This window comes from Equus caballus, chromosome 6 (assembly GCF_041296265.1).
Source record: "Equus caballus isolate H_3958 breed thoroughbred chromosome 6, TB-T2T, whole genome shotgun sequence".
Taxonomy (NCBI): Eukaryota; Metazoa; Chordata; class Mammalia; order Perissodactyla; family Equidae; genus Equus; species Equus caballus.
In genome coordinates, this window is record NC_091689.1 from 27,791,135 (window position 1) to 27,812,177 (window position 21,043).

At 48.5% G+C, this 21,043-nt stretch overlaps 1 protein-coding gene across 1 annotated transcript in view; it reads right to left on the reverse strand.

The window, feature by feature from the left end:
- Nucleotides 1-16,583, reverse strand: part of LOC100064076 (contactin-associated protein-like 4) — a 170,170-nt gene extending 153,587 nt beyond the window's left edge. Inside the window, exon 1 of the mRNA XM_023642816.2 lies at nt 16,067-16,583. Within this exon, the coding sequence (XP_023498584.2) occupies nt 16,067-16,151 (85 nt within the window). The 5' untranslated portion in view covers nt 16,152-16,583. The remainder of the gene's footprint in view (nt 1-16,066) is intronic.
- Between the last annotated feature and the right edge of the window lie 4,460 nt (nt 16,584-21,043).

Below are 21,043 nucleotides of genomic sequence, written 5' to 3' on the forward strand. Positions count from 1 at the left end.
CTCACAAAGTATAAAAGTACTGTCTTTTAACATAAATACTTTAAACAACAATGGATAAAAGCTATTCAATTTGTACCCCTATCTGATAGAATCATAATGCAGTCAGTGTGGATTTTCTTTCCAAAGAGAAATAATCCATCTCGTGATTCAGTTGCAACATTGAAAACATCCTGAACTGTCCATTCTGTCACATCCTGGCGACTTCCTGCACATTTGTAACCTCTGTAACCTCCGTCCATTTTTAACAACGACTGGAGTCAAACATTTCCCCCTCCCTCTCCAGATGGAAGCTGCTTTGATCTGCTTCCCCTCCCGTCTCTTCGCTCTACCACCTCCTACTTCGGATCTTGGTACAATCTGTGAATTTAGGCAGGGTGACTGGCAATGATGGACTTCACCAAGCCTGTGGGCCTGGTGAAGACAGACAGACACGCCCCACCCTTCGTGTTCTGGAAACCACTCTTACAAAGAGCCCCCTTCACACTGACGCAGCTGAGAAGTGCTGGGTCCCATTCACCTAGACAGAGACCCTCCAAAGTCATCACTGATGATTGACTAGCTCAACTGCTTGTCCCCTTGATCAAGCGATCAACCTGCTTGTCAACCACACCTTGGCTCTGCTCCTCTCCTGCACCCAGGCGCCTGCACTGTGCCCACCCGGCCTGAGCCAGCAGGGGCCCCGCCCGAGAACAGGGGCCTCGGGGAAACGTTCTCCATCCACTGACCCATCAGGTCCCCCAAGGTCTGTGCCTGCTCCTTCCAGCCGGGCTGGCTCCTCCCCTGAAAGGAAAGCCCTCTGTGCCCCGGAGATCACAAGGTGACAGTAATCCTTGTGATGAAGTCTGTCCTGTCTTAGTCAAGGCTTGTTTTTTACTGGACGTCGTAAAAACTTACTTTAACATTAAACACACATCTAAACATAAGATTTTGTTTTCCTGCTTATTTTTTCTGCACATTAGCCTCTTATTTCTCAATTTTCCTTCACTTTTTTCCTCTTCTTGTTCTCAAGAGCACCCACGGGGGCTTTAAGAGGGTCTGCGGACAGTTATAACTCCACGTCCTTGGGTCTCAAATGGTCTCTGTTGTAGTCTCCTATTTGTTGGTAGTTGCACTGTGTAAATAGCTCTAGTCCCACGGTTATTGCTCTGCAGGATGTTGAGTGTATTGCTCCCTTGCCTCTTTGACCCGTCTTCTCATTGGAAGTCTGGTTTTTCCTCTGCGGGTAATTGCTGTTATTTCTGCAGAACGTTTTGGAGCTGTGTCTCTTCAACTGAGATGGTCGTGTTGGTTGTTTGCCATTTCTTAGCATGAGTTAAGACTAGTCAACCTAAACCCTCATTTCTTCAGCTTCTGGTAAATTCTCCCCTGTTTTCACACGAATTCTTGGAACTGTACTAAGACTTGGAACAAATGGACGGGGTGCAGGGGTGGCGGCCAGATGGTGCAGAGTGTGGCTTCTGTCCCAGCCCCGCATGGAAGAACGACATGGGAGGAGGGGGTGGTGGACCCCACCTGCCCTGGTAGGAGACCCGCACCCTGCACCCCACTCCCCACGGGCATGCAGCTGGTTAAACCAGCCTCAGGGCCCCAAGGAGGCTGCAGACGCCCGACGATGTGGCTTCAATGCTCACCTTTGTTCTTGAATTCACACTTTGTCCCCATTGCTGGCCTCTGTGGGTTTCTTACTTTCCCATCCTCTGAACTGGACATTTAAACTGATTTTTGAACGTCTTATCCAGGACTTTTAGGCATTCTAGAGGAACCAAGAGCACCTTGCCCTGGAAGACCTCCCCCAACTCTGAAGTCTTCTCTCTGAAAGTCTGACCCCATGAACGCCGTGTGTGTGTGTGTGTGTGTGTGTGTGTGTGCATGTGTCTCACTCTGAACTTCCACGTCTTTGTCTGTTGGTATGATGTTTTGGGAGAATTTTTCAGTTCCATCTTCCCTCTCACTAACTCAGTGTCCAGCAGCATCCATTCTGATAGTCTTCTGGGTGATTCTATTTCTTCCACAGCAGTGAGAGAGTTACTCAGTTTTCAAGATAACCAGCTGCCTGTTTTGCTTTTAAATATGATATTCTCTCCCTCAATCTGAGTATTGAAACCAGCTCAACACAGGGTTGACGTAAGGGAAGCCATATTGTAGAAAAGAGACCATGTTGTAACTTTGAATGACTTCTGACTAACTAACCCAGCTAAATTTGCACCCTCCAGATCCATCTGTTCTGTAGATGTTATGACCCCTGCTAGTGCATATAACTCCCAGCTGCGATAAGATGATAACTTTGTTCTTTTGAGTGCCTTAGGAATGTGATGACCCCCCAAACAGAGAGTCTATGCTGACAGCCGTCATCAATGAAAACCGAAGGAGCTGGTGTGACCGCTCCCAGTCTGTAACACCAGAGGGTCAACCTTCCTAACCCTCCCCATCTCCCACTGGCCTGTATAACTGCTTCAAGACTCTGTGCCCCCTTAAGATGATTCTTTTGGCCATTAGTCAGCCATCTTCCCTCCTGCTAGCAAGCTGTGATCAAATGCCCTTTCTCTGCCACCATCTTGCTTCTTGACGACTGGCTTTTATCTCGCGGCAAGCAGATCGTGTCCTTGGAGTGGTAACAGTGTCAGGCGCACAGGGCCCTCACCTAAGGGCCCGTCTTTTGGTTGTGACGTTTTTCTTCATTGGATTTTCATTCTCCGGTAGAGAATGACTTTCCCAGACTGGCGGTGGGTCTGGGTTGTAGGGTCACCTCTGGGCTCTGATGTCTTTTGCCCTCCTGTGTAAATGCCGCTGTATCTGCCTCCTGTGTGTGTGGTGGGGAGGGTGGGCACATGGCTGTGGGGGGGCCCCAGTGCATCTCTGGGGTAGAGGACCCCATGCCCCTGGGAGCCAAAGTCCCTGGGCTGAAGCCCTGCCTTTTCACAGACCCACACTGCTCACCCGGGCCAGCTCCCCACTCATCTCCACAGGCTCATCTCTGGAAGCACCGGGCTGGGGTGCTCAGGCTGGTTGGCCTCCCTTGCCAGTGTCTGCTGGCCTCCCATCTCCTCTGCTCCTCTGCCTCCTCTAGGCTTGAAAATCCCCACTTTTTTTGCAGTTTTCTCCTGAGAGTTTTGGGTGCATCTTTTTTCTTCAATCAAATCTTAATCCCAGGCGCAGACCTACAACACTTGTCGGCCATGCAGTGGCAGCGACCCACGTATAAAGTGGAGGAAGATGTTACTGGGAGAAAATGTGCCATCTGGAGGCAATGCTATCAATGCCCTGGGGCCTCTCCTGCTCATCTGCCAGGACAGGGACACCCAGGACCCCTGGACAAAAAGCCCATCCACCGAAATGTGGACTCCTCTGGCAGCCAGACTGTGGCCATGCAACGATGCTGACCAGTTACGAGCATGGTCCTTCTCTTGTGGGGACCAAGCAGCCTGTGGTGATGGGACCACACGCCCCATCTCTGCCGGGGCCCCAGCTCTGGGTGGTGGCCTGGAAGCCACCCCAGGTGACACACAGGTGAAGGAGTGTGGCCAGGCTCCTGTACATGGTCACTGCAATTCAAATTCCATAAAGCTCTTGTTGGTCACAAAGTATTACTCTTCTTCTGATTTTTTTCAGTCATTTAAATTGGAAGTATTCTCAGCTCATGGTCCAGATGAAAGAGGCGGTGAGCTGGGCTGGGCCCATCTGGAGATACCGAGGCAGCATGAGGTTGTGAACTTGAGACATAGTAGGAATGTACGCCGTCAACCTTTATCCTACATTGTGAGTAACGGCGTTTTCATGGCCAGTGAAATACACAGATTTTGAAACAAAAACAGTGGTGTTTTCCCAAATGTTCTTTCAGCATGAGCTCCTTCCTTTCCCTCTCTCTGTGCCTCCTGCTCACTCACTCTTGACACACACACACAAACACGCAAGCCTGTACACATTTGCACATGCACACACGTGCACTTGCACACACACGTGCGCACACACAAATCAAGCGTGGAGGCCGCGGGATGTTCACCCCCGGCAGACTCAGCAGCTGACCCAGGACCCGCGGGCGCCCTCGGATCAGCACTGGGAGTGGCGCTGGCCACTGCGGGGTTTCCTCACCAGCCTCCCTGTCTAGGCTCCTCGGGCTGCGTCGTCTCCTTGTGAAAACTTCCCAGGTGCAGCGACACTGCTGAGGGCGCTGAGCGATCCGGAGCAACACCGATCCACCTGCCCGGCCCACGCTGATCCCAGAGAGGCGCTCTCAGATGATCAAAGACTGGAGAACCCTCGGCTCCTGGGGCATCAGGACACGAGGCCGTGAGCGTGTCTGGGGGATGGGTGCTTCGCATATGTGTCCCCTCCTGTCACCTCTGTCAGCCCAGTCTCTGCTTTCCTGGATCGGGAAGTCCTATCTGAACATTGTTTCCTAATTTTTGCCTGGAAAACAGTAAAATAGTTCCACTTACATATTATTCAGTTTAGTTAAAGGACTTGGCTCAGGATCATTTGGAGTCGCGACAAATCCTCAGCTGTGTGGGTGCCGTGTGCACCTCTGGACACAGAGATGGTGTCCGTCCCTCTTGTTGCTTCTCTCTTTATCACTTTCCTGACTCTGCCCATCCCTCTTCTCCAGGTGTGATTTTATAATTATAATTTTAGTCCAAGGACGCCTGTCTTCCAGCATCTTGGTGCTCACTGCAGAACGTGACCATTTAGGTTTGTCTTCAGGAAACTCTGCAGACTCTGGCTCAGTAGCAAGACCCCATGTTTGCCACGGGCCCATGTGTGAGGACAATCTCCCATCAGAGGCTTTACGACCCTCTGTCCCCCAGATGAGGCTGAGGCTCGTCACCCAGTGTTCATACGACACCTGCCCGGCAGCAGCGAGTCCAGTTTTCTCCGGGAAAACAGTCATCAACGTTGAGCTGCGAACCCCAGAGTGAAAAGTATGCTGGCTCCCGCGGAGCCAGCACCCCGACTGCCCGTCACTGGACGAGCAGCTGTGCTGAGAGCCGGAGGCTGTGGTGTTGTCCACACGGGGACGGCAGCTCTACACAGGCGCCCAGAGACTCACACGTCTTATTGATGTTTCCTCCTGGAGACCGTGGTTAAAGACAGTGCATAAAATGCGTCTTCAAGGAATTTTTAAAGGGTTCACGAGCAGTTGGCTTCTTTACAAGCCCCGGTTTGCTCGGCTGGGAAGCTGAGCCACGTGATGGTGAAGCTACAGACTTGAGACAGAGTTGGCTCTGAAATGGTGAGAGCAGAGGACCAGGGCAGCGAGATTAAAACGTACGACAGCTGTAGCCTCAGAGATCACCGGAAACGAGGAATAAAACCCACAAGAGGAAAAAACGTGGCCCATAGATGTGTCTCCACACCAGAAGTGTCTGCACGTCAGCTCTGTGGGAAGCTGGCACCTCTGATGTTTGAGCAGTAGTGGGGGGGCCTCAGCAAGGAGACCACCAGTGCAGAAGTCAATGCACTGATGTCTGAGAGTGCAGGGTCAGCTGTGCGTGCAAGGGTGAGTGTGTAGGGATGTCTGAGTGTGCAAGGGCAGCTGAGTGTGTGTGGATGTCTGTGTGTGTCAAAGTGTCAGAGTGCATAGGGAGGACTCTGTGTGCAGGGATGCGTGAGTGTGCACCGATGGCTGAGTGTGCAGGGATGTATTTGTCCAAAAAGAAAGTGCAATTTATAACCCACCTTGATGCAGTAAAATCGCAGGCTAAGTGAAGTAAGAAATCTCGTTGTAAATTGCCCAAAACCACATAATAAGTGGAATTTTTGAAGACAGATGCATTTAAATAATTGGCATGTTTTGATCTAATCTAGTTTCCCCTTAAAGTCCCATTTATAAATTCTGTAATTGCCAGAGAGATAACCTCTGGGAGCTGTAAGCCGTGACGTGTCGCTCTAACGGCTACCAGGTAATTCTATCTGTTTATCCACACATGTACATGCACGTGCACACAAGCACACACGCACACTCGTGTACACACAGGCACTCATGTGGGTACTTTCTTCTTTACCTTTGGGGTTTAAAAATTCAGAGGTAGTTTTCCACCTGCTCAATTAAATAGGTGTGGAATTTAAATAATTCCACCATTACTGATTTAAAATCCCAAGTGTTTCCAGCTTCAATCACTTTGCAAGTTATTTCACCCAAAGTGCTCATTAGTGGGAGCCCGGAGAGGGCCGTTCCTGCGGCTGTGTCACGTCCCTGTTTTATTGCTTACAGTTTTATTTTCTCACAGACAGTGATGGAAAACTGTCATGAAAAAAACAACCACCAAACCGAAGATGCTGCTTCTCAGAGAACTTTGCTCACTGCAGGCTTCCCCTGCTATGGAAGCATGTTGTAGAACTCGCATACGAAAGCCTTATTATTACTAAACACCGGATTTCATTGCCAGATAACGAAACTGTACACAGACATTTAAGCAAGAAATTTCGTGCTCTAGAAATAGAACTAGAAAAAAACGCATCCTTAGTGATACCATGTCATATTGTGCTGCACTGGTCATCCTTCCCAGGACTGTGTGTGTGTGCACGTGTGCAGGCATGTGTACACATCCACACACACACACACACACACACACACACACAAGGATTACAGTTATTTTAAATTTTATTGAAGCAAAATGACCTAGAGCCATCGGAACTTCATTTTTCTCCCAAAGAAAACAGTCCCCCTCTGGGAAGCGTTCGGTCAGACGACAGCCCCCTCAGGTAGCTCTGAAGATGTTGAGTGCTGACAGCACAGCCATTAAGCTCCGTAAAGAGGGGAACAGGCCGGAAGTCAGTCACACATCTGTTATTCTGAAATGCACCTAGAGTTGCAGGAAAACCACTTCTCTCTTATTCCCTGAAAGTTGATGCAACACCTTTTCAATCGTTTCATGGTCAATCTACGTTTTTGATACTAAGGGAAAAGGAGTGAATTTAAGCTCATTTGATTACTTGACTTTACATAACATGGCCAACTGGTCCTGTCCCTCTGAACCTGTTCTCCTTCAACTGAACAACAAAATCTAAATGTGGCATTTTCTATTAAACACGCTTCAAGGACTATGGATGCTACTATTAATGGTCTTTTTATAATTAGAAAGTCAGTGCCATAAAGAGTAATTCTGAAAGTTCATAACTGAAATATTTACTCTGAGGCTCTTTATATTTTGTCAGAATATTTCCCCAGCTCTAGCTAATTCACTAAACATCTATTCTATCCACACGCATTCTGTCGTGTATTCACTAATCATATTTTTAAAAAGCAACAAAAATAGGGCCAGATCCACCCAGCCTAGAAAGCTAATAAGGACAAATCAATTAAAATATGAAGGTATTTTTAATAAAGTCTCTAATTGGATAAATGAGACCATTGAAAATATCCATCTGCCAGTTCCAATATGAAGACCTGGAAGCTGGAGAGGTGGTAGCTTCTCTTTTAGGGTTTTCAGCGCCCATTTTCTCCTCTAATGGGGGAGAAGACAGGATGGGTCCCCATGAAATCTTGAAACTGCCCCGTAAGGTCCATGTTCACAGGCGTCTGCACTTCAGAAAAACAGCAGAAAATAAATGCCAGGACTATAGTGGCTCCTTGAACCCCATCCTCACACACACACACGATATGTGTTCACGAAGATGAACAAGAATCACAAGTATGACCACCATGGCTCGTGCCTTTAGCGTCACCAGAGATGGAGCCCGCCACAGGCTTCAGGTTACACCGTGGAGAGAAGTGAGCACCAGACTCTCAGAGTTCCTCCTGCAGGAGGCACAGACAGGGGCAGGAGCCTAAGATTCCCCACAGAAAGGTGGAGAGGAGCATGGAGAACGTGGACAACAGCACAGAGAAAACCACGGAATGAAGAGACAGTCCCGCACAAAGTGCGAAATCCTGCCCATGAGGTGGGAACGTGGGGACCCAGGGCTGCAGCCAGGGACCTCGATGGGGTGAGTCCAGCTCAGGACGGGGCTGGCAGCTCAGGAGAAGGAGATGAATGGAGAAGGGAGCCGCTCCTAGGAGATGAGGCTGTGGGAAGGGAAAAGGAAGTGAGGGAAATGACGCATTTTGAAGAGAACAGCACAAGGTGGGCCATGGCCACCCCTCTCCTCACCTCTTATCACCCCAACAGATTTTACCTCCATCCCACTGACTGAGGAGGGCGTCCTCGGACTGAGGCCCTGTCCATAATATGCTGGCGCAACATAAACCAGAGTAAGTCCATGCCAAGGGCTGAGAGGAAAGCAAGGAAGGAGAAGGGAAATGTTTCAGCTGCTCAGCTCCTCCGCCCGCCACGTGGAGGCCGGCACAGAGCCCGGAGAGCTACGACACAACACCGCAGCCCGAACGAAAGAACCTCAGTCCTCTAACACAAATGCGTACGTACAGAAAAGCCCAAAATCAGAACTGTTAAAGAGGAGAGAAATGGACCGTGCTGCAAGAAGAGTATATATAAAGAAAAGTGTAAGACTTTCATTAACGAAGATGCATTTGCAAGATGCTTGAGAGAACATATTCAAATGAGATTTAATAAAGGACATCGAAGAACTGCAGAAATCCAATTGAGAGAATGAAAATAAGATTTTTTTTTAAAAAAGGAAACTAATCAAAGAAAAAGTGGCTAAAATAGAAGGCAGAAAAAGAAAATATCCTATCTATCATCTATCTACGTATATGTGTATCTATCTATCTATCTATCTATCACCTACCTATCATCTATCTGTCATCTGTCATCTGTGTATGTATCTGTCTCTCTACCTATCATCTATCTTGAGGTCCTATAAAATAAAAATATAAAAACAATGGAAAAGAAGTAATATGTTAACATTTTAATCCAGTAAAACTTTCCAGAAATAAGGAAAAATCTAATTCTTCATTTTGAAAAGCCTGCCATATGCTTGAGGAACACGTTCTACCAAAACTGTTAGAATTAAATACAAAATAAAAGTCAGGGCCTCTGGTCCAAGGACCACCTTACTTAGAAAGGTAAGAAAATCAGGCTGATATCAGACTTCGCCTGAGTTGTGGAACAGCGTGTTCAGGAAGCACATGGAAAGGAAAGTCAAGCTGAGGACTTTGTGTCCTGCCGAGTGGCCCTCCATCACCCGGGCTGTAGAGCGTCAGTTCTCAAGCCCGCAGCTCCTGGAGCAGCACCTGAAGCCCCTCCTCTGAGCCCACTGCGGAAGCAGATCTCCGTGTGAGAGCTGGGAGACCACTTCAGGGGTCCATGATGCCAAACAGTGACATAAAAATAGTAAAATGCGATTTGCCTGTTTACGTTCATTCTCTGAGTGCATCAGAGGCTTCATGATGTATCCAAAATTGTCTGAAACAGCTGCCAAAAGACTCTTCCTTTTCCCAGTGACATGTTTGCATGAGGCCAGCTTTTCTCCATGAGCACCCTCTAAAAACCCACAAGTCAAATGGAAAAGATGTGAGAATCTAGTTTTCTTCCATTAAGCCTTATATTAAAATTTGCAAAAATATAAAACCATGTGACTTTTCCGTTTTTTGTGCTTTTTAAAATATGGTTATTGTTCATAAAATTTATTAATCTGTTAACATGTAATTGACTTCTTGTCATTTTTAAATTCTCAGTTTTAATTGCTCGCATAAGTGTCAGTAACTCTAACCCACGTAAGTAAAGCTCGTTGGGATCCTTGATAACACACACAGTGCAAAGACATCCTGAGCCAAAAATTCGAGAGCGACTCTATGCAGAATGGGCATTATCAGCCTAAGACGACTGGGGGCACTTCAGAACGGGGGCTGGGAGGGGGCAATGTACTTTGTTCTAGATCAGAGGTTGAGAGAAGCCTGGAGACGTGTGGAGAAAGGCATGTGGATATTGTACGGTCTGAGAAAGTAAGAAGAATACAAGAAAAATACGGGACTAGTAGTGAGAGGAAAAGGAAAGTCAGAGATGATCACTGACTATTGTATTGATAACAGATTCCAATACGACTCAAAAGTTACAAACCAGATTGTCAGGATCCTAAGAGCATCACAAAAGGTGTTCCTGCAAAGGAGAGTGGTAGAACAAAACAAACCTCCCCAGCACCCAAAGAGAGAAAGAAATAGAGGGAGCAAACAAGGCAAGTCCCAGAGAATAGAAACACACGGGCGATAACAAACACTGATTATAACACAAAGTCACATCAGCAGGGCACAGACAGAAAACCTCAGAGAGTAAAAACACATGGGCGATAACAAACACTGATTATAACAAAGTCACACCAGCAGGGCACAGACAGATCAGCCATAACTACACATATGGGCTTAACATACCTGTTACAAAGAAAAAATAATGAAGTGTTTTGAAATTGGCTACCAAAGAAAATCCCAGCCAAACACGAGTCCAACAGATACGTCTGAAACAACGTACCTCGTGAGGACCAGGAGTGGACAGTGGGCAGATGTGCCAGCAGGGGGCACATGGAAAGGACCAAGTGGCCCTGATGGCGGACGAGGTAGAAGTCAAGGGTTGGAGCATCTCACAAACAGAGACCACGCTAGAGCAACAACACCACAATCCACAGCGACGATACGATAGCCACGAACATCTGTGATCAGACCATGACAACCACCCCCATACAGCAGAGATTACGGGACACGTAACGAGAAATAGAAACACGAATCAAAGGAGATCTTAATACATCCTCTGCGAACAAGATGAGAAATAGTAGCGGGCCAGCCCCAGTGGCCTAGTGGTAAAGTTCAGCGCATTCTGCTTCAGCAGCCCAGTTCAGTTCTGAGGCACAGACCTACGCCACTCATCTGTCAATGGCAATGCTGTGGCAGCAGCCCACATACAAAATAGAGGAAGATTGACAACAGATGTTAGTTCAGGGCAAATCTTCCTCAGCAAAAAAAAAAAAAAAGAAAGAAAGAAAGAAAGAAAGAAAAAGAAAAAATAGTAAAACATAGAGGATTATATAGCATAATCTTTAAAGAAATTCTGTAGATTAAAAACTATATCCATTTAATAAAGATTATTCTCTTAAGCACATATGCAACATTCATAAAAATTGGTCATATAATTAGTCACAAAAAAGTATCAGCAAGTCTCATTAAACAGAATATTATGGGTATCATTCTCTGATCACAATGCGATAAATAATAAAAGCAAAACAATCCTTCCATTTGGAAAAAAATAAAACCTTCCATTAAACAACTTTTATGTAGAAGAGGAAATACAAACACAATATGAGGATTTCTGAAAAATAATGACAATAACAACACTACATTTCAGATAGATTCTTTGTTAAATAAGTAAAACAGAGATCAGAGGATATTTCATAGCCTTAAACGTCAGTGTCATTATAAATAGAAGAATGAAAACAAGTGAAATCAAATCCACTACTCAAACGTTTAGCCAAGGAACCACTGTTCAAACCAAAATAAACTCAAGGAGAAAAATAGAGATAAAAGCTGAAGTTAATAAGGGAGATAACGGAAAGCAGTGAATCAAATTAATAATCTAAAATCATGGTTCTCTGAAAAAAATCAATATAATAAACCATCAGACAAATGAAGAAAAAATGAAAGATAGTACAAAAATACAAAATTAGAGATGACAGGGAAAGAAAGCACATGGCAACAAAAGCAGAAAAACACCAGGCTAATTTGCACACCTCTGTGCAAGTAAATTTGAAAAGTAAACGGAACAATAATTTCCAAGTAAAATATAGTTTAGCAAAATTAGAGATGGAATGCTTAAACAAACCAATTTCTGTCAAAGAAAGTGAAGATTATCAAAGAACAAATCCACAAACTGGAAAAACTGGTAAAATCACCAGGCCCAGATGGCTTCATGGGTGATTCTGCAAAACTGAGAGGCTAATGCCACATAAATTACTCCAGAGCATGGAAACGGGGAGAATTGCCATGCTTTTTAGGCAGCGAGAATACCATTAATAGCTATATCTGATAAAAAGAGCAAAAAAGAAAAAAGTTACAAACCAGAATCACTCAAGAATATTGAGTTAAAAACACTAACTACGATATTCTTGGCTGGATGACACTCTCCTTGAGAACATGATGCACCCTGACAAGGGGCTTATCCAGGAACGAGAAGACCATCCAATTTTGGAAACTCTATTAACATAATTGGCCATATTCACATCTAAAGAGAAAAATCAGGGTTATGGCCCAAATGCTGAAACACCTCTCACGATGTGTAATGCCCTCTCTGATGAGGACACATTCTCAGAACCCAGGGATAGAGGATTCTTCACTGACGAGATAACTTACAGCCCGTCTGACTCATAGAGGCACTCACGAGGCCCCAGGGATCAGAAACGAGGAGGAACCAGCTCTCCACCAACCCGCACTGCGCTGGAGGAGTCGTCCGACAGAGGCAGGTGCGCACACAGTACACAGGCCGTCTCAGCTCGCTCCGATGCCGGGAAAGAGCTCGCCTCCCATCCAGCCCTCTGTTTCCAAGTTCTGTTCCTACCGGGAGCTTGGCTCTTCCAGAGCTGGACGGGAACAGCGTAAGATGAGCCTGGAAGGTGCTGCTGTGCCAGAACCTGAGGCCCTGCTTGGAGGGCGACCAGGACACCGAGACCACACACAGGGACGGAAGCGGAAGGTCCATGACAGTCTGAGCATCAAATAAATCAGAACAGAGATGGACGCGACCCACTGAGTGAGGCAGGAGCCACCGTGCACACAGATGTGAGTGTGTGATAGTGAGCGCGTGAGCGGACGGGGGAGCAATGCCCTTTCACAACTGGACGTCGCTGCAGAACGATGGGCAGAGGGAGAACCACCATGCTGCAGCCATGGCAGTAACACGGACTCAGGTGAGGACTTGTAATGAGTTTCAACGGGGGGTTGATCTTGAGCTGAGCCCAGAGGTGAGGCCCCGTGGTTCCTGATACGAGAGTGACTGTGGCCCGTAGTCGCTGTCAGGAGGGCACAGCCTGCTCGCTGCGGCTCAGAAAGCTGGTGCTCACAGCCAAAGGGCCTCCTTTTCCACCCAGCCCATGCCACAGATGCTGTGCAGTGTCTCAGCCTTCCCTGCACTGAGTTTTTGCTCTGAGAAGGAGCTTTTGGCAGGAGCGGTAAACGGAAGGCAGCTCCTATCAGGAATTACACAACCTGACAGTTTAGAGTCAGTCCACCTCCACCCGTAGGCCGCATCCCCACGCAGCTGATCAGAGTCTGCATCAGCCTTCGCCCGTTCTTGTGGGGCCAGACGCGAGATGAGAGCTGTGGAAAGAATTTGTCCAGAAGGTCCCTTCCACTTGGGCCCCAGTGAGCCCTCACGTCAACGGGGACGTCATTCGCCAAGTGAGGCCAGCCTTCCACTGTGTGCTGTGGATCAGCCTCCTCGCTGGGGGAGAGCCAGGCCCCTTCCCTTCAGCATCCTGAGGCCCAGAGGGTCCTCCGTCACACGGTGATGTGCACAGAGGAACCCCAGCCCCGTGTCCGGGCACCGAGGCCACCACAGCCTGCGGGCCACGCGGGACATGCCCGCCTCCACTCTGCTCCCAGCTCTGCCTGGGGCCCGGCTCTCTGCCCGGGAGCAGAGGGGCTCAGAGGGGTGACTCCACACCGGAGAAGTGGAAAGAGGGGGAGTCCAGCACAACCCCCAAATCACAGGGACAAGCACCATCTTGTTTTCACCTGTGGGGGGCACTCTGACTTCCGTGGAGCTCCAGTAAAGGTGCCCACGGTTGAGACCGCCTCACACCCGACCCCACACAGGGAGGGTGTGCAGAACCAGCGGGCGGAGAGGGAGAGTCCTGGGGCCTCGTGGAGGAGACCTCGATCCTCCCGCTCACGTGGGACCCGCAGGATTGCTTCATTTGTGTTGGGCTAAAGTCTTGTCTGGAGGCATCACATGAGTAGTTCAAACCATTTCTCAAAAGGAAAAAAAAACCAAAATGTGTGCCACTTAAAAGCATATGCACATGGTATTTTATTCACGTGCTGAATTTCATCTCTGCTGTCAAACGCTCAGAATTCCCATCTCTAACTGATCTCTCAAATCTCGCAACTGTGGCCTCAACGTTATTCCCTCCTGTCACGACTCTCAGATATCAAGTTGCCATCCACACACAGTAACTTCATCAGTATTTCTCCTGTTAAAAACAATACTCTCAAAATGAGATGAACAAGAAATTAGCACATGCAGATTTCTTGTTTCTAAAAGATGAACTCGGGTCATAAAGTCAATAGACTTCATTTTAATGCATGAAGAACTGTAACTTCTACCACAGGTGTGGAGACAAGGACTCCAACTTTCACATCTAAAGTGGTCTTACTAATTTAATTTCATGGGTATTTTGAAATTTTGATTCTTTGGTAAGGAGATTAAACACTTTCTGAATACAAGACCGCTGAATGTCTCGGAGCCAGTTCTTAAGTCGAAAGCACTGAAATTCAAGGGGGGACCTCAGGGCCAAGCCAATAACAGCCCGCTTAGAAAAGAGCCACCGACCCCTCTGGCACCCTACCCCCTCCCTGGGTTCACCTGGAAGAGCAAACGCCAGATAGAGAAGGCGCTGGTGTTTATTCCAGCCTCATGGCAGGTGCCTGACCCCACTCCCTGCTCAGAGGCATCTCTCTGGGAGGCTGGAGGCATCCTGCAGGGTCCTAACAGTGGCCTCTGGTGCCTCACTTGGTGGGATAATCAGCAGTCTTTTCTCAATTGCCTGCCTGTCGTTTCTAAAAGTATTTCTTTGCGGCTCTGTTTTTAAGGAAAATGTCAATGCCACCGCAGGGCTCGAGCGTTTCTGCCGTGTGTGTAAATTTCCCGTCATTAAAGCATGCAGCTCTCGGAGAGCACAGACACAGGGAGGAGGAACGGGGCAGTGCCTGCCCACTGGCAGGCGTCAAATGCCCGTTGTTGGGGTGACAACCTCCAAGGCTTCATGAGAGCCATCCCACCGTCATGCAGCCTGGGTGTGGGGGCCCCAGAGAAGGGATGGTCTTCCCTGCACCTGTACCACCCCCAATGTGCAGGGACGTCCTGGGGGGCCGCCTCCTGTCCGGGGGGCTTGGCTCACAGGGCTGCAAACTCCTAAAGGTGCCCACCACCCCTGCCCCTGATGCCCCAGCAGAAGGGCACGGGGCACTTAGAGGGATGGAGAGGAGAGTGAGGCTGGCTCTGGAGGAGGGATGGAGCGCCGGGTCTTCACGGGCTCCACACTCATCAGAAGGGGAGCAATCTCCTCGACAGATATCTCCAGCCAAGTACAACTCTTCAAACTTTCGGCTGTGATGTGCACAGTGAAGTGGCTTCTCCTGGATTTTTCTGGACAATGTCTTTGGGTTAGAGCCACATGCTAGTCTAGAAATAAGGACCGAGATCTCTGAACCTACAGAGACAGGGTGCTGACTGACAGAAGGAAGTTAAGTTCCATAACCCAGGGCTTAAAGCATTGTCATTCTCACCATCATTTCCACGTCTGCTATTTAGGGAGCGTGGGGAAGAGGAGAGTGATTTATCTGTCTTCCTTTAATGAGATACTTCTCTTGGAAATGCAGGCTTTGGTGCCTTCTCTCCCCGGGCTGTACTGTGAAGCCCTCCCGGTTGGAGCGTCACTCGGAGCTCCAGGTTAGCACAGGAGGGCATGGGAAGCACCCAGGTGTCTCCTTCTTTCTAAAGGTGTGGCCTGCGCTGCCTGCAGACCTGGGAACTGCCACATCCCGGTGAAGTCTGCCTGATAGAAAGCCTGCTACTTGCTTCCCCATCAGCCTTCATCCCTAAAATGCAGTCGTGCGAGAAAGGAACCCACGGAGACGCCAGCAGGCTGTTTATCCCCTGAGACGCCCCTTTCAGGATTTACTAGAACTGAGCTTTTTCAGTGAATATTCAGAGACAAGGACACAGTGTGTTGTTTTTAGACAAAACCACAGAAAACACACCGTGAACCGCCCGGACCAGACCAGAGGAGAAGCAATCGGAACGTGTCCTATTTGGGGCTACACTTTAGCAGGTCCTTCTCTGCTTTTCCAAGATGGTTCATTTTCAGAAACGTGTTCTGTGATCCCAGCTCTAAACACTAACAATAGAACGAAAACACAGTTTAAAGTTTCAGGAGAGCCTCATGCAAGTTCTAAGGCGTTCGCTGCACTTACCTGTGTTTCCTGCCATGGCTGGACCCCAGCTCTTTGCCGACAGAAGAAGGATCACAGGGAGGAAGGCTCCAGGGACCGACCCCATGTTCCCGGTCCTGATCCCGAGGCCCCCAAGAAGGGGCGATCCAGCCGGAGGGCGGCTGCTCAGTGCGGGGAGCTACTTCCTGGCTGCCAGTGGGGCTCCAGGTCCCCAGCGCTCCCTCCGTCTCCTCCCTCTCTCTTTCTCTCTCTCTCTCCTCCTCTCTCTCTCTCTCTTTCTCCTCCCTCCGTCTCTCTAGCTCAGCCCTGCCTCTTTCTAGCTTGCACCCGCCCCTCCTGAGCCCCCTCCAGGCCACAGTGTTCCTGGCTGCAGGCTGAGCTCCCTCCTCTCCAGAAGCGTGGACCCAGGCATCTGTGGCCTCCACCTGTGGGGACCCCTTGCGGTGACAGGTGGGAGAGGATGAGAGCTGGGCTGCAGGATGGCCCCAGGCAGAGAAGCTTCTCACAGCCGGCTCCCTCCTCCTGCTCCCCTTCGAATGAACCTCAAACCTCTTCTCCCCCTAGTGGTGCTGGAAGAAGGAAGGCGGCTGTCCTTGTCACAGCCCTGAGCTTTGTCGCCTGTCACTGGCTTGGCGGTGGCAGGAGCCAGAAGTGAAACAGGAGGAATTGCTGAGGGAAGGGGCTGTTGCAGTGACACCTTCGTGTGTGGGTTCAGAACGAGGTAGAACAGAGGAAAACGCAGGTGTCATTGTGGACACGGCTCTCGCGTTTCTGGGAGAATAATCATTGTCTTCTGTTTATGCAGAAGGTGTTGTCTTCAGCTGGAGTGTTTTTCCCACATAAATTCCAGTTCTGGGATCAGAGGCTCTGGGTTGCCAGGTGTCAAAGCCGTGCCCAGTGTACCTTGGGGAAGTCAATTTCTTGGGGGGAACATTATGCCAATTATATGAATCAAATGGGTTTAATTTGGCAAGTTCCAAGTTTTTAAATGAACTCTGTCTCCTGCGAATGAGCTTGAAACACCTCCCCAGGCACACAGAGACCCCTGGCACTAACCACACACAGGGCGGCGTGGGAATGGGAGAGACCCCAAGGGAAGGGATTGCTGAGGACCCTGCACAGGTGAAGAGACTGTGAGACGGACGAGCAAAGGGATGGAGAGAAGGGTCCGGGGCATCCTCGTCTGAGAAGAGCTGTGGCTCTAGAGGCTTCATTCAGGGACACGGGTGTTTCTTGAGCACAACATTGGCCATTGTAAGTGATGCTGTGGAGAAGGTGCAGGAGTGCGTGCTCGGCGTCTTACAGAATAACCCCAGAGCACACAGATAAGTGACACAAGCATCATTGGCAGGTGAGGAGGCTGGACCTCAGTGGGGGCGTCATGGGCCTGAGCACCCCGTGAAGGGGGGAGGCACCTTCCTGGATCCCACTCTCCCAGCCTCACATCACACTGGGTCCCTCATGCTCAGTAGAAGGACTGACAAAGTCCTCATCACACAAAAAGTCTGTATCAGGTTTCTGACATGAAAATAATTGAGAAAACAAAGTTAAGGTGGATCAATCCATGTACATCAGAATGAAAAGCGACTGGGCATTTGATCCCAGTGGCACATTTTGGGCAAGGAGTTGATTTTCTTAATGATCAACAAGGTGGAATTTTGCACATCAGAGGTGAGATGGGTCATAGAAAGGGTGGGGCCTTTCAGTGGACGTCTCCCTCGAGAAGCTTGGCCCTGCTCCGGAGACAAGCATTTCCGTCCATGGCACCAGCTGCTGCTCACAGCCACAGGGCCAGCGGCCAGAGAGGATGGGTGTGGACGCTGTGGCATACACCCACAGGGGACCCAGACTCTCATCTGAGGTATGGAGATGAGGACACCAGTGCCCAGGACATCACCAGGAGACACAGGGGGAACTCCCTGCCCGGGGATGCACCACGGATGTTTGGGCAGGTCTATGCTAGGGCCGCCCCTCACCGGGCAGCTCTGAGTCCACACAGGACCCACCTAAGGGTCAGAGGCGCCCACGACAGAAGGTGCCGAGCACCCCAGAGGTTCCTGTGGTGTCGGCAGGTGCCGGGGTCGAGGCCTCAAAAGCAGTGCCTGATGGGGGGTGCTTCACCTGTGGGGTCCCTTCACCCTGTGCTCACATGGAAATGGAGAGTGTGAGCGTACATAGTCATCTGCTGCTGCTTCTGATGCCACAGATGACCGTCTCAGTGCGAGGGAGGGAGTGCATTTCTAATTGCCGCCAGCCGCAAACTGGAGCCTGAATGAGGCATTTAATCACCCCAAAATGGCAGGAAACCCACAGACACCTCACTCAGGGTTGGACATCTACACTGTGCGTAGACAGAGTCTGCCCAGAGGTGGCCTCCCCCACCCCCGCCCGCACAGGCGCCGTGGGCGCTGGGGCTCTCATCGTTCCAGAGAAAAGCGAAGGGCTGGTGACGTCTACTCACTTCCCAACACCTCTCACTCTTCTGAGTGTCCACTCAGCAGTTTTCTCCCTTTCAAATTGTATTTCACATTTTCCGTTTGAAATGTGGAATGCACTAATTCTTGCTTCCGAACCACAAACGGCTGTCATTACATCTTCTGATGATGGAAATTATTGTCAGTGAAACACAGTGGTCCACACGGACACGGAAAGATCTGAGTACATTCACACGCTCGTGCGTGCACACGTTCACACTTTTGCTGATGTTCTGTCTCTAACAGGCTCATGCAGCCTGAAAAGTAAAATGGACTTCGGAGTCAACTGGTCCAATAAGAAGTCTCGACAGAAACCCCCCTGAGAGGCTGTTTCGCCAGCCCGCCTTCACAGACGCCTGGTCGCCGGGATGCTCTGACATTTATTAAGTGCCTACAATGCGCCTGCAGGATAAGGAGGGAGAAAGCTATTTCCTTATATTCCCAATGCCAATCCAAGATTGACACGTTCATTTGAATCAGCTACATGAGTTTTTGGAAAAGATGCTTTCCTAATATTATGAGGGACATCTCAAAGAAAAATTACCTCATCTCTTTGGGGGGAAAACGAAGGGGTTTGTATTACCCTGTTTTTAAATTACAGATAATTTAAGATGTAATCCCAGTATAGAAAGGATTTTAGTGGCTTCCTTGCAATTCTTCCTACTCAGCTCATCACAGTTCTGAAGGGCCTTCTGCACATGCTCTTCCTCATGGGAAGGAAAAGGGGTCCCTTCCAGGGCCCTCGTCCCCAGAACAGGGATGCAAACAGACAACATTTGTTTGTTTTTAAGTTTAGGTTATTGCTACAAGAGAAAATCTGTGATTGTGTCAACTGTAGTCAGCATTAGAGGGGTTTTTAAAAATTATGAACTTTGCTGTTGAAATTGTCAGGCTTAATCACGTGCAGCTAAGAAAATGTCAGGGGTAGACTCTTGTCATATTTAAATTTTGTCACATCAAACAAAAATAGAGATCATTTCAGAGGAAGATTTGTCTTCTATTATTAAAAAAAATGAATTGAAAACAAATACTTGAGAATTCTGGTGTCAGGTACAAAACACACGTTTTCTGCGTCTGGCTGTGAGTAGAGTTTGCCCGGCTCAGCGCAGCATCCGTCCGGGGGGCAGGAAGTCCGCACGCAGTGGCTCAGCAGAGGGAGAGCTGCGGCCCAGCGCCCCGGTGTCCTCGGATCAGAGGGCCAAAAACTGTGGCTGTTGCTGCCTTGCTCATCTTTGGGGCTGAAATTTGTGTAGTAAGTGTTCAGTTTTACTTTCTGGTTGAGGGACTCAAAGTCCCTTAAAATAATTGGGTGCCTACTAGCGAGTTTTACATTGTTACAGTTGCTCCTGCCAAGCTGTAAACACTTTAATCAAAATTAGCAGAGTTAGTTACTTTGTCAATATCATGCTCTGAATTGATCAGACGTTGGGAATTTAAAGCTCTAGAAATGCACATTATTATTTTATCAACATGAACTATTATGCAACTTTGATTTAACTGATAAAAAATAAAAATTATAGGCAGCTTCTATGTCTGGGACATTTGAGGCTGTCTGCTGAAAAATAGTGCACAGAATCGATAAAAATAGTTGTATGTTGTAATTTTACTTTCTTCTACTTTTCTCTCAAAACTTTTCTCAAAAACTCTGAAAGTTCCTGTTCATGTGGTTAACAGAAAAAGATAATATTTTTTATTTTATTGTGGCTACTTGTTACATAATTCAGATAGAGTTACAGAGGAATAGAATTGCAATAGCAAGTATTTTTTTACTTTGGTTTATCATTTTTATATAAATGCCAATGAATTATATCATGAGTGGATGAGATTTAGATAATGATTAAAAGCAGCTTTTAGTGTTTGTGGACAGGCCTTTTTAAAAGATATGTTTCTAGATTGATTTGAGATGTAAAGCAAATGCATGCCTAATGTGAAAAATGAAAAGTTACTCAAGAAAACAAAAGACCACCCGCGCGTGTGCACGCACACACACATGTATGCTCACACTCGTGCCTCTGTCCCTGGCATCGCAGGTGGGTGGGGACGTGTGTCTGCAGAGAGTTCTCTCATCCGTGTGCAGAGGTCTGCTGGGTGCCCTCAGCCACCGAGTAACGTGCCACAGGCGCGCCTCTGGTCAGCGGTTCTGAGCTGGGGGTGATGTGGCCCCACTTGGACTGTGGCAAGGTGGGGAGGCATTTTGGTTTGTCACCCTGTGGGGACTAACTCCGTGGCGGTGCTGACACACGTGTGTGACCCTAAGTGTGGGGCAGGGGTTCAGGGCACCATGGCAGGGGCACATGAGGACTTGAGGATCGGAAGAGAGGCTGAGGCTGAGGAGAAAGGGTTTTAAGCAGGAGCAGGAGCTCGATCTGAGTCCCAGGCAGCTCCTCGTTTGTGAGAACCAAGAGTGCCTGCAATAGGTGGGTCCCCAGGTGTTTTATTCAAATAGATTTTACATCATGGCTAAAAACAAACAAGACTCTGATGTTCTGTTTAAACAAGACGCCCTACTCAGGTGCATTTTCTA